Source organism: Apium graveolens, chromosome 9, assembly GCF_009905375.1.
Source record: "Apium graveolens cultivar Ventura chromosome 9, ASM990537v1, whole genome shotgun sequence".
NCBI classification, from domain to species: domain Eukaryota; kingdom Viridiplantae; phylum Streptophyta; class Magnoliopsida; order Apiales; family Apiaceae; genus Apium; species Apium graveolens.
Genome location: NC_133655.1, coordinates 136,585,473 through 136,605,009, shown reverse-complemented (window position 1 = coordinate 136,605,009; position 19,537 = coordinate 136,585,473). Strand labels below are relative to the sequence as shown.

Genomic DNA, 19,537 nt, shown 5'->3' with positions numbered 1-19,537 from the left:
TCTTTTAATTTAATCTATAAAGTAAACAATAGTGGTCTAGGAGTAATTGCGAAACTTCTAACCTTTTAAATGAGAAGGTACTTTCTTCAGAATGTCAAAAGGAGCCTGGTTCTAATTTTGAGTAATATTTGGTTATTTATTTATTTATTTATTGAAAAGAATTGCCTAAACGCGTTACTGTATACAACAATAATGTCAACATTAGTGTTAATATGACGAAAAAGAAAATTAACATGGAGGAAGATACAATGCGAAGAAAATGAGGAAGATACAATGCAAACAAAATGAATATGACATGAGCATTCCCTCTCGAATTGGGATGTTAAATTATAGTTAGGGGGTTACGAATGGAATGAACTATTAATTAGAAGAAGATTTAACCGTTTTAATCCGTACATAAATTGTTTTCGGATAACTGAGTTGACAATTAGGAGAGACAATGATGATGGACAACGATTAAAGAGCCGGCAATAATTTAAAATGAGACGATGTTCTACTAATATATGTTACTCCATAGGCAATATTAGATTAAGAAGCCAGCAATCATATTGTACAAGATTTGATTCAACCGAACAAATGCATTACGCACAGTCTAGGCAAATCAATATCCAGTACCAGAAATTGCGACAAAAATGTTACCTGGCCCTATAATCATTTCATGATCGACACGTTTCTTAACTTTAACACATTTCAGCATCTCACTGCGATTATATTTGCACAACTGGAGGTCAAGTTTAGAACTTGCTCAATTACATAATTAAAATGATCCATGTTATGGAGCAACTCCTTCGCCATTCACCAACCTTCATCTCTTTTTGGCACTACTAGAATGGCTTCACTGTGCACACTGTATCTGGCAACATCTCCATATCTTCGCTTAATTTGTCACGACTCGATTTATCTCTCACTGTCAAAGTAGTATGGCTTGCACTCTCACCAACAAGTTCTACAACAGGGCGAAGCTTGGGCTTTGTAGCGGTCATCAGTGTTTTAGTCTCTTTCTTGCTAATGAGCTTGTGTTTGCCATCTGTTGGGTTTACAGTAATGCCATTTGTTGCCACGTCAGAAATGCTGAGAACATCCGGCTTAGAAACATCCGCCTCACTAGCAGATTTTTGTTTCTCATCTTTGAGTGTAAAATCTACTTTATTAACGTCATCCTTGGTTACATTAGCAATGCAAACAGCATAAGGTGCAAAATTATCAGCACAACTGCCAGATTTTTGAGCTTCGGTTTTGGATTTGTCAGCAATTCTAGGCCTGTCAGGAAAACAATAGAACTTTTAATATGAAGTTTATGAGACCACATAAGAGACGATAATCAGATAAAGTCCATCCTTCAATTAGCGTTTTATTGATAGAAACCACCGACCCTTTTGCTGAAGAGGTGGCGCCTGGTTTAGTCGAGGATGCTGACCCTGTTTTCGCTTTCTTCTTCTTCGGGGATCTGTTAAGCAGCCAACAAAATCATCATGCCAAGAAAAGTGTATAATTTAGAAATGTACATACAGTACAGCCAATGAGATAAAAATAAACTAAATATTAGGCTTATTCACACCTAGAGGTGTTAATGAGTTTAAAGTTAGAACAAGTTTTGTGCAAACTGTACAAGCAGTTTAGTTTAGTGAAAAGTAAACAAATAGAGGAACAATTATCCTTCGTCTTTGGTTTCAGACGGTCAGTGTCCAGCAAAGAAAATCGATAGGAAGTGTGCTGATCTCGACACACACAGTAAAAATACATATCTAATGTAATTGGAGTACGAAGCACTTCACAAGATTTAACTAGGCAATAACTTTTAGAGACAAAATTCTCGAAAAAAGAAGCTACGATAAAATCAAAGAAATAGATCAGACTATAAAATCATGGAAGCATAATATAAGATGGGACAAATAGGAGAGATGTGTGCATGAGACAATGTGAAATTTTAAACAGTAAGATTTGCAAAAATAATCAAGAAACATACAAGCACAATATACTGGTAAAGATTCAAACTTATGAATGATCTATAAACCGATCTTATGACACAAGTACCAGAGTGATAGATATGATTTGTCAAGAGACTTACTTATTAGATGCAGCAGGGGTATCTTGTTCCTGTCGGTAACGTGTAAAGAAGCATATTACATACTATTTACAAAATTTGAACAGAAAAATTTACTACAGAAAATAGTCGAACAAATTAAATTATTCAAGCAAACTGTTAGGAAACATAATAAACCAAACTAAATAAATATTAAATATTAAATCATTTACAAATCTGAATAATTAGTGTGTGCATCAGTTATGGAGATTTGAAAGGGAGGATTTGGTGGGAATAATAATATTCTAGCTTTAATTTCGGGATTATGAGTTGAGGTTGGAGTTATAAATAGAGAAGCTATTCATGTGTTTGGGGCATGAAGAAAAAAGATTGCCTCGAGTGTGTTTATAATGTTAGGAAACATAATAAACCAAACTAAATAAATATTAAATCATTTAAAAATCTGAATAATTAGTGTGTGCATCAGTTATGGAGATTTGAAAGGGAGGATTTGGTAGGAATAATAATATTCTAGTTTTAATTTAGGGATTATGAGTTGAGGTTGGAGTTATAAATAGAGAAGCTATTCATGTGTCTGGGGCATGAAGAGATAAGATTGACTTGTGTTTATGGAGAGTGGGTGGTCTCTCGAATACCACCTGATTGTGTGTGTGTGTGTTTATCAATAAAGGAATTTGTTTCTTTTTATATTTATACAAAGAGCAGGCCTGGATAGGTCCTATCACAAACATAATGAAGCATCGGATCAGGTAAAGACTTGACAATATTACGTACCTCCAGCAGTTCCCATCGCTCACTTCTCAAATTCAATGTTTCTTCGTCACCATCTGCATACAATACCTGCAGCAGAATACACAAACAAATTTATTAAAGATCATCTCAGATTGATGAATTTTCCAAGTGGGATATACTGGGTGTGTTTGGTTTGTTTTGTCTAGGAATTATAAAGTTAATAAAAAGATGTCAGCTAAGATTTTCCGGTGACAAATTCTCCTTTGTAGGAGTTTATATATATATATATAAGACAAGAATCAGATTAGCACCATTAAGAAACTGTATAGATGAAAAAAATTAGCATCATAGAAAGCCGATAAGCATACCTTAAACTTAAGGATGAATATAAATTGAAAGAAATCTTAAAAAATAGAGGACTTATACGGTCTTTCACCTTGTGCATCTGGGTTAAAGAGTCGAAAGAAGCCACAGCACCTTCATAAAACCTGCAAAACATATACTGATAACTGAATCCAAAAATATGACATTAGCATTTTTTTTCTAATGCTTAGAAATGAGCGCAACATACAACTGTAATGCTTAGAAATGAGAGCAGCGTACAAATGTACGTATATTGAAGAAAACAGAACGGGGTATAACTAGACATTACAATAAAAAATTAAAGAGATCGAGAGGCACAACTTTACCTGATATGAGCATCCCAGTCATATATACAAAAAGCCTATTAGAAGGCTACCTAACTAGGTTCTTAAAGTAGAATCTCCTAAATAACAGATAACATTGATGATATAGAAGTGACAACAACTTCTATCTACACAAAGGAAACAAACCTAGTAACAGACGTAGATATAGTAAATGCATTTAATTAGACTCCAACATAGGGCTGGTTCCTTATAAATCATTCACCAAGAGTTCTAAGTTGCACCTGATTGGCATTACACTAATAACACACCAACCAACAAGAGGACAGCTCTGAAGATGATGTTGAATTGAAAAAAGTGATATAAATTTAGGGCCACATGCACAAACAGATATATAAATGTGTTATCAATATATTCTAATTATTACATTTTTAAATGACTCAATGAGTTAACATAAAAGTGATCTAGTGCTCCACAAACAGAATCATATTGATCCGGACCATAGGACAAAAATATCCATAAAAATATGCATGTTTAGCATTATTGTGAAGCCAAAGACACCCTTAACTTGATTGATATTGATTATTGACTGACAGGAATAGAACCAGGAATTCAAAATGAGGTGGGCTTGATAGTCTTTAGTGAATTTTAAATAACATTTAGTTTAAATGGGTGGAAAATATTTAGCTGGAAAATGGGCTTGATACATAGTTAGGCAGTAAAAACTTAGTATATGTATAATTACTATTCTTTTTGAAAATCATTCTGGGCTTTAGCCCATGCTAGCCCTTGCTTACTTCCGTCCCTGCTCACTGGTTATAATTAGCTTCATAATTGTGATTTTAGCATTCTAGCCTTCTTTCATGGTTCACCCACTAATGGATGAGTGAAGGCAGGAAAAGAAACAGAATTCCAATCGCAGCTTATTAGAAAGCAACGCTTCTAGTACAGTCACTGGTAAGGTAAGATTTCTTGGCTAGCCTAATCCCCAATATAAGAAAGTATGTCCAACATATTAATATACAGCTCGGCTCAGTAAATTTAGGAACCATGATAAATACACAAACAATATATCACAAAGGAAAACAGTCACATCTATGAGGACTCACATTTTATCCAATGGCCACCAAACCTTTACTCTGCGACCGACTAATGTGTCATCAATACCAAGTGACATTCTTGAACCCTGAATAAAAGCATATTAGTACATAACCAGGAACCTTAACAAACTAACAACCAACAAGATAAATAGGAAGGAAAGTGGTACAAGGGGTAGAGCTCTAAAACCTTCTCTAATACATAAAAAAATAGAGAGTTACAACATATTGATCAAGCAATGCTAAAATAAATTCATATAGATGTTATGAAGACTTGCAGTCTTCCAAAACCAGAAAGGTCAGACAACAAATAGTGCCTAGTTTCGAAAGTTGAGGACTGGCAGATACAAACTTTGGTTGCCAGGTAAAATATCTAGATACACGAGGGCAGTTTTTATGTCCAAGAGAATTGAAACTATAGTACAGAAAATGGAGCAAGTAAAGTCACAGTTTCGATTTGAAAAAGTAAATTGCTGGTACTCATTGCATGTACCAGATTATCTCTCTTATTTCCAATGGCAGAGGCTTTCAAAATTTTAGTTGCATCTCACTAGTCACAAGTGCCACACATCACAGAAGTCAATTGATGGTGACAACAAGATCATACAAGTTATGTGCTCAGCAAAACAAAACTGTGTTGGTTTCTTTCCCTTTCTCTTAAAACACGTGAATTTCAGGCTCTCTGACCATAAAATTAAAAATAATATTAATATAGAGTTGCCCTAGCTGCACAATGTATTTTAATAATACCCAGTACTCCTAAATACTTTGTAATCTGCACTTTTAAGTGATTTGCATTTGAACTTTATACTTTGTCAACAGGTCAAGTCATGCTACAAGCTCCACAAACTTGCAAGAGTTGCTATAAACACCAACAAAATCCACTAAAAAGTAAAAATGCAAATAATAATTGGAATTTGATATATAATACACTATAATCGGATTCACCAAGAATTTTAGTTTAAAATACATATACGTCTGTATATATCTTGACGAGATTTAATAAATAGTCAGAAGATTAACTATTATTACGAAATACAGATTTAATTCAATCATCTGGTTTGTAGGCTAACTTTAGTTTAAGTTTGGACCCATCACTTTTATGTGTGTGTGTGTTTTTAATTTTAATACTCTAATAAAAGTTTGCTAACTGCAAGGAATTTACCTGCCCGAAGTATTGTTCTGAATCATCAGATTCCTTCTTAATGACTATATTAGCTGGAGAATCTTTTTTGCGCCGAAGCTTTGTAGGCTGGCTTCCATCAGTATTGCCTTGCTGGGAATTAGGTTTTCTGCCCCTCTTCTTTGGAGCTGGTACCTCTTTTGCTTGATGTATTCCTGTTACATCTGAATTTTCAGTCTGTGAATTCCTTCCTACTTGAGTATTTTCCGCTTCTAATGTTCTCAACGAATTTGTTCCCCTCAAAATTCCGTTAGTCTTTTCGGGACCAAAGCCATCATTCATAATAATCTTTGAATCTAGAATCGAAGATGGATCGGCCACTTCAGCCACCTTTCCGAACGAAAAATTTATTAGTAACTGCAGAAATATCAATCTATTTAATGAACAAATATAAAAATTTAAGCATAAAATGTAATATGTATAAATTAATTAGCAAAAACTTTTTCTACAACTTTCCTATATGATCATTATTCAAGGAGAATCAACACTCGATCGAATCAAGGCTAAAAAAGTAATTGAAAGTGTTTTTTCGATTATCTTTCTTTGATCATTTTAAAGTTATCCAGGGCATCAGAATCTTATAAGGGGGGACAAACAAATTCCAATTCACATAGTAAGTTTGGCCAATCACGCTTTCATCCAGGACTATTTACTGTACAACAAAGTCATAAACTAACAATTCCATTTCATGCATCATTTAATATGTTAAGGCTTGTGTGACTTCTTATTAGGCTATGTGGGCAAGTATAATGAACCCCTATATTGCTTTATTAAGTATGTTGGAATGCAGGTATTGATTCGGAGGTGCAGTATCACATTACGCTGTACCAGTATAGTACATACCAACCATTTAGAGGCCTGTTGCATGACGCAAACTGTAAAATAGGTTTTATTTTTCACCATCTGCCATTTTGCATAAGATGTAATTAAAAAAAACTACTTCAAAACGTGTGATAAAGGACATCTTACTGTGAAATTAGAATAAGGAACACTTAATTCAATAATCTGCAGACCATGGAAATATGTGTCCACATTCTTCTGCGACTGTTTTGGGTACAGAAAGATGAAGGTGGGTTAGACACAAACCTCATGTTCATCTTCTGGAGAGTTCTGGCATATGGAACCTACTATATCAGAGAAATCTTCAAAATTCAGGTTCCTTAATCTGACCACCTTCCGGAGAGAGCGCTGGAGTTCAACAGCACAGTTCCTTAAAACTTTCTCCCCCAACCTCCAAGGACGCGATAAAACATTCTGAAAGAAATGAATGTTATGAATAAAATATAATGAGAAAATAAGCAAAAAAAAAGCTAAAAATACAAGATAATAGAACCTGATCCCCTTTCTTTTTAGAGACGCTGGCAAGAAGAATACTCAGAAGCTCTTCTGAAATCTCTTCACTTTCTTCTATGGTCAAGGTCATGATGTATTCCATTTGTCTAAATACAACAGGTAGGTGGATGTACCTTGGATTAAGCATAATATTATTAGTTTTGTGATTTCACATGATAATTTCTTTCACTTAAAGGGAAAGCCTAGTCGCTACACTAATTTCCATTTAACATCAAATGCGCATTTACATATCCATGCACTAGTAAAATAATAAACAGCATTTCAAACTCGTGCCAGAAAACAATATACATATCACCCACAATAGAAACTATTTTAAGTCTTTTTTATATATACAACTGTCTATAACACAGTTAAAAATGATATTCATAAGTATAATAGTGTCCTTACACAGAATTCATATATAACTTGGGGAAATTCAGGATCAGATAATTCACAATTTCAGTGTACTGGGAAGTTTAATTACAATAAGTCTGGATCTACCGATGATCAGATGTTCAATTTCTTGCAACTGCTGAAGCTACAATACAGAGTTTAAAGTTTTGCATTTTACAATATAAGTGGTACAATACCATAAGCATATTTCCTAAAATACTACGTGGTTACCTAATGGTACTCAGGAACAGCTCAAACATGTCGGCAATTAATTGATCACACTCAAGGTCCAGCATCAACAAGCATGCCCTGACTTTTGAAATATTTTCAAGAATATGAAGTGCCTTGGAATAACCACGAGTTGCTTCACTAGACAACATTCCAAGTGCCACTACATTCAGCTGAAAAATTTCCTGCACATCATTTAGATAAAAAAAAGCAGACAATTATCCAAGTATAAGATTCGTTAAGAAATCAAATTAGTAATGGCATTGTAAGAGTAGCAAATTTTCGATATATCAACAACCTTCATCTGAACATCATCATAGGGTGCATCTGGAGCAGTTATTCTTGTAAGCTCACTCAAACAAGATGCAACGGAAACTTTCACATCAATATCAAAATGCTTCACTAACTGATCAGAAATTAGTGCCTTCATTGAGGGGTAAAGTGCATCTTGCATCGATCTAGAGGGTGCCTGCTCAACCTTAGATAATAGCCCATCTACTTGCTGGAAACATGAATAAATACAAAAGTACTTACTCAAACCACACAAAAAGACAATTGCAAGATCTATACAGATAACTAAAAGTACAAGGTACACAACTTGGAAAAAGCCGAAAACGATATGCAAGTTGTGATCAAGTCATACATTGAAATAATTATCATCACTGCAGAATTCTTACATATAAGATTAATCAAACGTAAGTTCACGCCTAGCTGTCATTATGTGCAGTTATATCTAAACATATGTCCGTGAAAATAAGGATCCTACTATATGTCATATCTAAACCGCATTTCCGTAAAATAAGATTCCTACTTTATAATTTCATAACCAAATCCCTCCAACAAAGCTGCGGAAAAGCAATGCAACTTGTGAGCAAGCAATTTCCCATTCAGCTCAGATTTACAACTACGATTAAGGAAGTAGTAAAAATGTGAAACCGCTACCAAGAACTAGGCTGACAATAACTTAACAAAGCGTCACATAACCAAACTAAACACAGTTTTTATTACTCAAAACATCATAAAAATTTACGAATAAAAAACCCTTAATGCATAAACAAACAAGCACCACAATTCTTTATCAACAAACAAAAACCCAAACCAAGAAATTCCCATTCAACACCACCAACAACAACAAATCAAAAACCCATATATATTCACAACTTCAACAATCAAATATATTAAAAAAACATCTGCGCTTGTGTGTGTGTGAAAAAGGGGGTAAAAAATATTTACATCAAGACTGCCAAGAAGGTCTTCAACAAGAGCAGTATCTAAAGAAACCAACCCTAATAGCTTAATCCCAGCCTCTTTAAGCTCTTTTTCAAGCTCCAAACCAGAACAAGAAGACATCTTTCTTATCTCTTCTCAGTGACCCTTCTTGATTTTCTCAAAATCAAACATTAAGAAGCCCTAAAAATAATAATATATTCGTATATATCACAACCCCAAATGCTCAAAAAGATAAATGCAAAATTTAATAATAAAATGGTGACAAGGGGGTTGCAAAATTGAACAAGTACTATAGATAAACCATTGTGTATGTATAGGAGGGTGATGATATAAGCGTTCTAAATGTGAATAAAAATGAGGTGTCTGTTTTAATTTGGGATCAACATTTGTGAAACCAGAACTAAAAACACACCTTTTAACCAAAAAAACTCAAAATTTTATGTGTGTAAATAAATACGTGTGTATATAACTATATATATATATATATGTGTGTAATCACGACAGCGCCCTCGTCTCTGCAAACCCTTGTGAGTTGTGTCCTTTGAGTGGTGCTTTTCTTGGTAATTACTGTCAGGGGTTGTTACACTCAAAATGGGGGGTTATTTGTATTTTCATTTACCAATTTTTTTTCCTATTAATGGGTTTACTCCAAATGGAGTAACTATCTTGTTTTATTCTATCAAGTAATTCTATCAATACATATATACTCTAGTGAATTGTTATAAATTAATTCTAATTAAAAGATTATAAATTTTATTACACTGATTTAGAATGTTACAATCAAGAATAATATGTAGCCGTTAATTATTTCAAATTATGAAATATTTGAATGAAAATTATGTTTCATTTACGAGAAGGTAATATTCTTTCGATACATCATTTACATTCAGCATAAACGTCATTCGTAACAAACTCTTATTTCAATTGTTTATAATAACTTACGTAATCGTTCCAGGTGATAAATAATAAAGCTTTTTACATTTATTTTCCAGTTAAATAAATCTCGTTTATTTCATACTAAAATAGATTAAAAAAATTATGATTATTTTATTTTGATTAAATTTATAACATGTGTGAACCACGAGCATGTTATAACATCAAATTATATTCGAGAATCCTGTAAAAATTCAAGAGAATTTATTATTCGATTGTGTTTTGATATTGTCACATTTTTTAGCTCGTTCATGGTTCTAACATGCATACAGCATATGCGAGATGCATGTATGAAGTGACATATAACATGTAATTTTTTAGCTCTTGTAGACACACGTGTATGATGAATATTTGATGTTCGACAATAATCGTGGCTCCCGATTTGAATTAAGGTGAAGGATATTAATTACTTGGAAATAGTTCGAATCATAGATTCGAAGGGAGATTTTTAATCGCGTTATGATATTATATTTCACCAAAATCGTGAATATTTGTAATAATTTAATAATTTTAAAATTCGACTAAAAGATGATTGAAAATCTGAAAGAAAAAAGGAGAATGAAAAGGTGAATAAAAAAATATAACATTTTTCGTTCCAACGTAATAGTTTAAACAGAAGATTATTTTGTAACACAAAAGATAATCGATATGTCTCAAATATATGTGATACTGAATATAAGATGATAGGTAAAACATGAATGACACGTGATATCAATGAATTGTGAAGCTTATTGATACAGTTATCTTATCGTGAGAACAAATCACTTATACACTGGTCAAAAACTTTGGCTGAAATTCCAGAATTCAAAGATGAAAGCAAGTATTATTGTAAATGATTAATGACAAAAATAAGAGTGTTCGAGTCATTTAAAATAACAAGTGAATGACTAATGTATAGCTAATTTCAACTGATATATAATGGGTTGTTAGGTCTAGTATGCATCATAAACTGTAACAGAGCCGACTTTGGAAAGCTTAATATGTCGAGTTATCGGAGGTGAGGGATACAAAAGTTGGTGATGCACAAAGATCCAGGAGTTGGGATACGAAGTCAACCGGTAATATCGTATGATGGCTAGAGAGGTACGATTTGGGTATTGTTATGTATTCGATCAGGTCTGACGAGGACGTGGAGAGTTTAAGTGGGGAGGTTTGTAAGACCCAGTCCCATATCGAGTAGATTTGAAAGATCGGTTCAATTTTTAAGGCAAAGTACTACTTAGTGCATCAACAAATCATGATTTTTGGGGGCCTATGATAGATTTATGGACTGCCCAAGTTGATTGTATTTGAACCAATGTACTTCGATTTATTAGAAAATTACCCGGGATTTGACTCGGATCGTCACATAAAAAAGTTGTGGGCATGAATTGAACTTAAGTCTACTCATTCACCCGGAACAAAAATCGAGTCTTTTTAAAATTATGGTCAAATCCTGATTATAATTCTGAAATAAGCCGAAGCATACTAGCCCAAATGCAACCAACCAATGTAGTACACAAGTTTTGTATAGGCCCTCAAATGACCATACTTTATTGGTGCATTTAATAATGATACTTTTTCTTATAAACTGAATTAAAGTCCCAAAACTACTGGATGTGGAACCGGGGTGTTACAATTAGGGGTGAGAAAAAAATTAAATTAAAACTGAAATCGAGCTGAAGTCGGACAAGACTAGCAAGAACCGATCTGAATTATACAGATTCGAAATCAAAACCGAAAAATAAAAAATCGAACCTATTTAAACGGCTTGGTTCCTGTTGTAAGTTCCAACCAAACCAACTTTTAATATATATATATATATTATAACTTAAATATTTTATATAAATTTTAGAATTAGTTAAATATAAGAGTAAAGTACAATATGTGTGGATCTACTATCACAAATATATAACTTGTGTGGCTGCGTTATCTAAACTGCATTAAGTATAACTGAACTAACGACTAGTGTGTAAAATGTGTGGTTCAGTTAAATTGTTGTTAACTCTATTTATTACTTCCTTTCTCTCTCTTTTTTTACCTCCATTCTCCTATCGCTTTCTCCTATTTATATAGTTATTTCAACTTCCACACTTTACTTATCGTTGTTGTTAGGAATCAAACATGATTCTTAATGATAAGCAAATCATATGGCATAATTATGCTAAGTCAATTTTTGGCTTTTAACGTCTAGCCATCCTCAGGGATAGTCGTTGAAGGAGTAGACAATCAACTGATAAGGTTTTTGTAATATTTTGTGTGAGATTCGTGTTATAGATAGTAATGATGCTATTCATTCAGAAGTCATGTTGACTCAATGGATAATCTAAAATAGGGTGGCTAATTGTGAATACTCGATGTCATGTAATTCTGAATAAGTAAAGTGAGATATCAATGGCTAAGTGAAGCTACAACATCAACGGCTAACTACATCAACCCATCAACGGCTAATTCAGTGACTGTCAACGACTAAGGGAACTCACATAGCTGGTGATAGTGATTTGACATTGGTCAAATCCTGAGTTTGATACTGTTAGGTCACACAACACTGTAGAAGGGGGTTGAATACAGTGTTTATACAATCAAATCGATTTGAACACAAGTATGTAACAAAGATCAAGTATATTCAATAAACTCTGTTACAATATGAACTGTTGTTCTCTCTCAGTGATGAACAAATATCACTAAGAGCTGTTAGGTTACAATGAATAATGTTTCTCGATAATGATAACACATATAGTGTAAACCCTAAGTCTGTGTTTATTTAGTACACAGTTACAAGATATCTTCTAATTGATATGGAATATAATTATGTCTCCTAAAATATATCAATCAGATATCTTCTACAAGTCTTCTAGTCCTCTAACTCTTCATGCATATCTTCTTTTGATTTAGTTCAGATCTTCTCCTTTAAATCAGTTGCATTCCTTATCTGAAAGTCTTCCCGCACTTAAGTACTGGTATGTATCTTCTGACACCTTAAGTTCTGATATTAAGTTTTGACTTCAATAAGTCCTGATATGTTCTGTTGTAAAGTTCTGAAAACTAAACACAAATCATATTAGACATGACATCTCAAATATATCTAACAATCTCCCTCAACTTGTAAATTATGAAAAAATATACAAGTTAATAGATTTGATGATGTCAAAAACATTTTAAGTACAAATGCAATGAGAGTTCAAATAGACAATTAACTACAACTTATTGTCCTTGAAGCTTTTACCAATCTCACTGAGTCAATCTGAATCCAAAGTGATTCTTGACAAAGTTTGATATCAGTTTTTCTTCTTTATTCCTCAGGACTTGAGATAGTGTAGCTTTGACTTGCTTTAATTCTTCATTCTGACTTCCAATCTGGTAGATTGCAGTCCTTAATGCTGAGATATGGTTTCTTTCCAAACCATCAACAAGTCTAATTACCCTTGGATGAGAAGAATCTTCATTGTAGCACAGACATTTCTCTTTCAGAATGACTTTAAGTTTAGCAGAATCCTTCTTCATTGGAATTTCACTAACTCTTCATGCATATCTTCTTCTGATTTAGTTCAGATCTTCTCCTGTAAATCAACCGCATTCCTTATCTGAAAGTCTTCCCGCACTTAAGTACTGATATGTATCTTCTGACACCTTAAGTTCTGATATTAAGTTCCGACTTCAGTAAGTCCTAATATGTCCTGTTGTTAAGTTCTGAAAACTAAACACAAATCATATTAGACATGACATCTCAAATATATCTAACAATCTTCCCCAACTTGTAAATTATGAAAAAATATACAAGTTAATAGATTTGATGATGTCAAAAACATTTTAAGTACAAATGCAATGAGAGTTTAAATAGATAATTAACTACAACTTACAGTCCTTGAAGCTTTTACCAATCTCACTGAGTCAATCTGAATCCAAAGTGATTCTTGACAAAGTTTGATATCAGCTTTTCTTCTTTATTCCTCAGAACTTGAGATAGTGTAGCTTTGACTTGCTTCAATTCTTCATTCTGACTTTCAATCTGGTAGATTGTAGTCCTTAATGCTGAGATATGGTTTCTTTCCAAACCATCAACAAGTCTAATTACCCTTGGATGAGAAGAATCTTCATTGTAGCACAGACATTTCTCTTTCAGAATGACTTCAAGTTTAACAGAATCCTTCTTCATTGGAATTTCACTTCCATCATCTTCAACTATGTTTGGAATGAACTCTGTAACCCTTGAACCAGAAATTCTTTCTTTATCTCTTATGGTCTTCATAATGAAATTTGACCATCTCCTCGTGATCTCAGACTTTATCTCTAAAAGATAATGAAAGAATTTAAGTTCTTTCAGAGATTTGTTCAGCACATCTGATTCTGATATTTGATACATCCTTCCATCTTCAAGAAATAGAATCAGATTCTCTTTGACATTATGCTTGTCATGAGCATCCAATACCACTTGAACAGAGATAACTTTATCAAGGTGTTTCTGTGTAACATCTTCAAGATGTTTGTCAATCAACAAAAATGGATCTCTTGTAAGCACTTCAACTCCGGTCTTGATCTTAGCTTCATTAGAACCTAGTCCAGCTCTGTCTCTTGCTTCTCTGGTTTTCAATCCAACAGTCATGAAATCAGATAACAATTGGCTTTTCTTTGGATCTGATGGTTTGACATTCTTCCATAGGAGTTTCTTTTTATCAGCAACTTTCATCTTATCTAAATCAACTTGAGCACTGTCAAAGGTTGATTTCCTGATAACTTGATCAGAATTTGATGTTTCTTCTGTAGCTTGTTGTTTCTCACTCTGAACAACTTGAGCTTTGTCAGAGGTTGTCTTGGATTCTTTAGTTATCTTCCTTCTTTTCAGAGTTTGAACATCTTCATCTTAAACAGCATTATCATCAAATACTTGAACCATTTTGCACACTGGTTTCATCCGGATTTGAGGAATTTTCATCTCCTGTGGCTTTGCTGGTTCGTCAACTTTTCCTTTCCCTTTATCTTTGGGATCAATCTGTGATCTTGTCATGAGTTATGAAGCCTCAGAATTTGACTTTTTCTTGATCACAATGCCTTTCAACTTAGGCCTTGGAGGTTTCTTAGCATCAGAAGCTTTAGACTTTAGATTTGTCTTCTCAGCTGCAAATCTAGCTTCTTCCTCCTTCAGAGTTTCCAAATCCATTCCAGGATTATGTTTGAGAAATAGTCTACTAGTAATCTCTTCATCAAGTGTCTGAATCTTGGGATCCTTGTAGTAGACAATAGTCTACTTTCCCTTTAGCTTCAGAGTTTACAGAAACTTCTGAGAGTCTTGACTTTCAGCTTGAATCTGAACATCGGAATCAAAACTTGCTATCAGATTTTGAGCATTTACAGCATCAGAATTTGTCTTCTTTTAAGTAGAAGATTTGCTTGAATCTGAAATTAGTTTCCTTGAAGAAACTTTGTTGTGCCCTTGACCTTGACCCTTGCTTGGGTTTCCCAGGGTCATCACCTTTGTCATCCTTTTTCTTCAGTATTTAAGTAGGTGAGCATTTGGACTTAACTACCTTCTCCCCCTTTTTGGCATCATCAGGTAGTAGTAGAGAGAGAAGAAGTTCTACTGAAGATTGAATTCATCCAGTTGAGCTTTTTGAGAAGCTTGATTTTGTAGTTGCTCATTAATTTGAGCCTGTTGTTCTTCTTGAACTTTCTCAATGGCTTCAACTTTCTCAGAAATAGGTCTAATAAACCTCTTTTTATCAAGCTTGGTCTCTATATCCAGTTTTTCACCTTTTTCCAGAAGTTTGTCAACCTTTTCATGAGTTGTAGAGTGTTGACCTTGAAGAGACTTGACACTTAGAGCTGTGACTTTGAGTTGTGTCTTGAAATCAGAATTTGTCATCAGCTCATCAGCTTTAGCAATATGCTCTGTTAGAACTTTAGAGCTTGGAATGAAATCAGTTTCATTCCACTTCTTGGTCCACTCAATACCTCTGTGAGTTTCTTCCCAAGGAACATGAGCAGCTTGTTCAACAAACTTTTCAATAAGTGCCTCATTGCCAAGAGTAGGAGCTGGAGCATCTACTGAAACACTGTCTCCAGAACTTGAAGAAGACTCATTATCCTCTGATAACACAAGTGTGTGTGAGGCTATAGGAGATTCTGGAACAACTTCATCTAAATTCTGATCATCAGAATTTATCTCCAGAATAGGTGTAGATGGTATCTCAACCTGTAAGATTGGAGAATTAACTGCAGATGGATGAGCTGCTGTTGGAGCTTCCAGATAAAGAACAGTTGGAATATTCATATTGTGAATATCTATTTCAGAACTTGTGTCTTGTTCGTCAACATTATCTGTAGCTTTTATTGGAGAGACAGGAGGTGTGATCACTGTATCTGTAACAGTATCTTTTGGTTCTGGAAGGGCTTCAATGATAATTGGTTCTTTTGAGATCAGAGATTCCTGATCCCCTTCCTCAGCATCTTCATTATCCTCTGATGGAGGTTAAGTCATGTGCCTTCCTGCCCTCTGTTTTTTAGATCTCCTAGATGGTGTAGGAGTTCCCTGAGTAGCATCAGACGTTATAGTTCTTTTCCTCTTCAACTTATCAGAACCCTCAGCTTCAGTATTTATCTGATGGGTTGACCATTTAGCTTCTTTTTCTTTCTGAAAAACCACATTTTTAGCTTCCACAGGCACAGGCTCTGATGCATGACCCTGTGCTTCTTCATCATCTGATTCATCCCGTAGAATCATCCTTCTTCTCCTTGGTGGAGATTTAGGAACATATTTTGCTCTTTTAGGCCTTGAGGATGAAGGTCTGATGGTAGGTGCTGATGGTTGTTGTTGTGAGGATTGTGTTGGTTTGAAGTATGTTCTGATGGTAGGTTGAGTTTGTTGAGGTTGAGAAGTGATAGGTTGTGTAGGTGCTGATGGAGTTGGGTTGGTTGTACATCAGGATATTGAGCAGCATAGGTGGCTGGATCAGAATTTACTAAGACTTGTTTGAAAGATATGGGAATTTGGAGGGGTCTTAGTATAGTCTTCTTATTATTAGTAGATAATAAGTCAGTAAAAGCTCTTTTAGCAAGTTTAAAAGGTTCAATCAACTCACTTGCTAGTTGGGGTACATCATAGCAACATAAACTGTATAAAAGCTGACAGAATCTAGCAAAATAAACTGTGTTTCTATCTTCTGTCATCCTATCACCTATAAAACCTAGTACAACACTAATATAATCAAAATGAGATTAAGTAATTAGAGCATACCCAATTTGCTGACTTAGGATAGGGATTGCATCAAAATTGGAGCACTTGTTTACAAAAGCCTTGGTGATGCAGTCAAAGAAGAAACTCCCCTCCTTCCTGATGTGGGGTCTCTTTAATTGTCCCATCTTCGACAATGATTTTTCATAACCCAGATTAGCCATCATCTGTTGAAGAGCTGGCTCCTTTACTGTTGAAAAAGTGTAGTCTTCTGGCAGATGTAGAGCTTGGCGAACTATAGACACAGTCACCACATGTTCATCCTCCCCTGTTGTGAAAATAATACTAGGGGACCCATTTACACCACCATCATCATACATACCACTCCTCCAGAACTCCAGCACTTGAGTTCCTGAAATTGATTGAGGTTGGGTCAATGCATACCCAATCTCACTGTTAGCAAGGAAGTCCTGAGCGAAGTGAAGATCTGATGGGGGCTTCGTCCTTGCTTAGAATAGCCAAGTAGTTGTTAGGAACAAACTTAGCTCCATTGAAAACGATGCCTTTTGGTGCCATTTCAGTGAAAAATCAAGTGAGAATAGTGTGTACACAAAGTGTTTGATAAAATGCCTGTGAGAAAATAGAGCTTCAGAGAAGATTAGTGGGTGAGAGAAAATAAGAGAGATGAGAGAATGAGAAAAGTAGGTAAAAGATTAGAAAATCTTTTAACTTTCTTATATATACAGCCCACGTGACAAAAACTATATTTGTGAAGTATGGCAGACAATTTACACCTGCCAACATGTGAACAGTCAGTAAATAGTTAAAGCAGTAGTTAGTGGGCACGAGAAATAAGCAGTAATTATTGTGCACATGCAGTTTTTCAAGACAAACATGTTTCCCATTAAACAAATGATTATGACTGTTTTATCTCACTTAAATATATTCTGATAAATATGACCGTTACAATAAGACCACAAATAAGTCAAGTAATTAGATAATGCCACATAAGCATCATGATTTACATCAGAACTTGACTATTATCAGAACTTAACTGTCATCAGAATATGGCTTCTGTACTAAAAAAATGAATGTCTGTTTCTATGATTCTTCATACAAATACTGACTAGTTTCTTCAGAGTTTAATCATCGGAACTTCCATCAGAACTTATCCTCAGAATTTATGCAGATAATACTAAACTGTTTGTCAAGAACAACTTAATCACCACAGTATTTTTCATCATTTACATGGAGTGAGAGTGTGTGCATTTGCAAATGATCCAATAATGATTAAAGTCTGATAAACTTCAGTATATCTTAGAAAGAAGTCATAACTGAGAAAAGTGCTTAAAATCAGTCTTTAATTATGAAGTCTACTATAGAACAAATTTATGCAAGAGTCCACCTCAACTGTTTATGCTCATTTTATGCATCTTTTAACATTCTTTTTCTCAGTGTAAGTGAGTCACAACTGCTATCAGAATTTATGCTATTATTAGAGTATTTCTCCAGTAATCAGAGAATGTGAAAAGTCACCAAGAAAAATTTATTTGCTTTTCTAATGCATATAACTTAATACCAGCAATGCACTTGGGTCTTCCCTTCCACATATTTACTCTAGATCTCAAAGGAGTACCTGACTTAAATTTTTTTTCTTTTCTTTAGATAAGTGAGGCTTATCAAGCATGTGGTTCATCTTTAAGATTTACTGACATCAGAATTTGACAGATAAGAAGCAAGAATCTAGTTTATGACTTAGTAATAAGATACACAAAGTAAATTTGACTAAGCTCAACATTAGAATTTGCTTGTGTTAATGAATTTCCACATAAACAACTAATTCAAACATGGGATTTCTAGTATGTTAAAGACTACTAGGTAAGCATCTAGCACAGTAATCCTCATTGGATTGAATAGTCACAAAACATTCAAAACACTATCAGAGTATGTAGAATCACATCAGATAACAATCAACATTTAATATATTACAGTTTAAGCACAGATTACATAGAGATAAGACAATCTGTAAACACTGATCATAAATTCTAATGCATGAGAACAAAAACTAAGCAGATTTTGAGAAAGAACCTGAAACCATTCCAAGTTCATTTACCAGTCTTGTAAAAGTAGCTACACATAGTGGTTTTGTGAAGATATATGCTAGTTGTTGATCTGTTGAAATAAAATGTAATTCCATTGTACCTTCCATCACATGTTCCCTTATGAAATGGTACCTAATGCTGATGTACTTTGTCATTGAGTGTTGAACTGGATTACCTGTCATAGAAATAGCACTTTGATTATCACAGTTAATAGGTATTTTAGAAAATTCTAACCCATAGTCTAGTAACTGATTCTTCATCCAAAGAATTTGTGCACAATAGCTTCCTGCAGCAATATATTCTATTTCTGCGGTTGATGTGGAAATTGATTTCTGTTTCTTGCTAAACCAAGAAACCAATCTGCCTCCAAGAAATTGGTAGCTTCAACTAGTGTTTTTCCTGTCTATTTTGCATCTTGCGAAATCTGCATCTGAGTAACCTATTAGCTTAAAATCTGATTCTCTAGGATACC

General features: G+C 34.2%; 1 protein-coding gene across 2 annotated transcripts; it reads right to left on the bottom strand.

Moving 5' to 3' along the window:
* Positions 1 to 471: 471 nt before the first annotated feature.
* Positions 472 to 9,445, bottom strand: LOC141683537 (sister chromatid cohesion protein PDS5 homolog D). Of its 2 annotated transcripts, none has more exons than XM_074488275.1 (12): positions 8,887 to 9,445; positions 7,952 to 8,155; positions 7,657 to 7,838; positions 7,034 to 7,166; positions 6,787 to 6,954; positions 5,683 to 6,057; positions 4,530 to 4,606; positions 3,213 to 3,264; positions 2,819 to 2,884; positions 2,069 to 2,097; positions 1,373 to 1,447; positions 472 to 1,260 (listed from the first exon to the last, which is right to left on the bottom strand). In XM_074488275.1, exons 1-12 carry the CDS (start codon positions 9,001 to 9,003, stop codon positions 825 to 827), a joined length of 1,914 nt encoding a protein of 637 aa, XP_074344376.1. In that variant the 5' UTR covers positions 9,004 to 9,445; the 3' UTR covers positions 472 to 824. The 2 variants fall into 2 exon arrangements, with proteins under 2 accessions (XP_074344376.1, XP_074344377.1); XM_074488276.1 differs by having other exon boundaries at positions 5,683 to 6,030; positions 8,887 to 9,444.
* Between the last annotated feature and the right edge of the window lie 10,092 nt (positions 9,446 to 19,537).

Coding starts and splice junctions, on each gene's coding strand:
- LOC141683537 (XM_074488275.1), bottom strand. CDS start 9,003: ATGTCTTCTTGTTCTGGTTTGGAGCTTGAAAAAGAGCTTAAAGAGGCT. Junction 8,156..8,886: donor ACCTTCTTGGCAGTCTTGAT/GTAAATATTTTT, acceptor TCATGTTTCCAG/CAAGTAGATGGGCTATTATC. Junction 1,448..2,068: donor ACCCCTGCTGCATCTAATAA/GTAAGTCTCTTG, acceptor GCTGCTTAACAG/ATCCCCGAAGAAGAAGAAAG.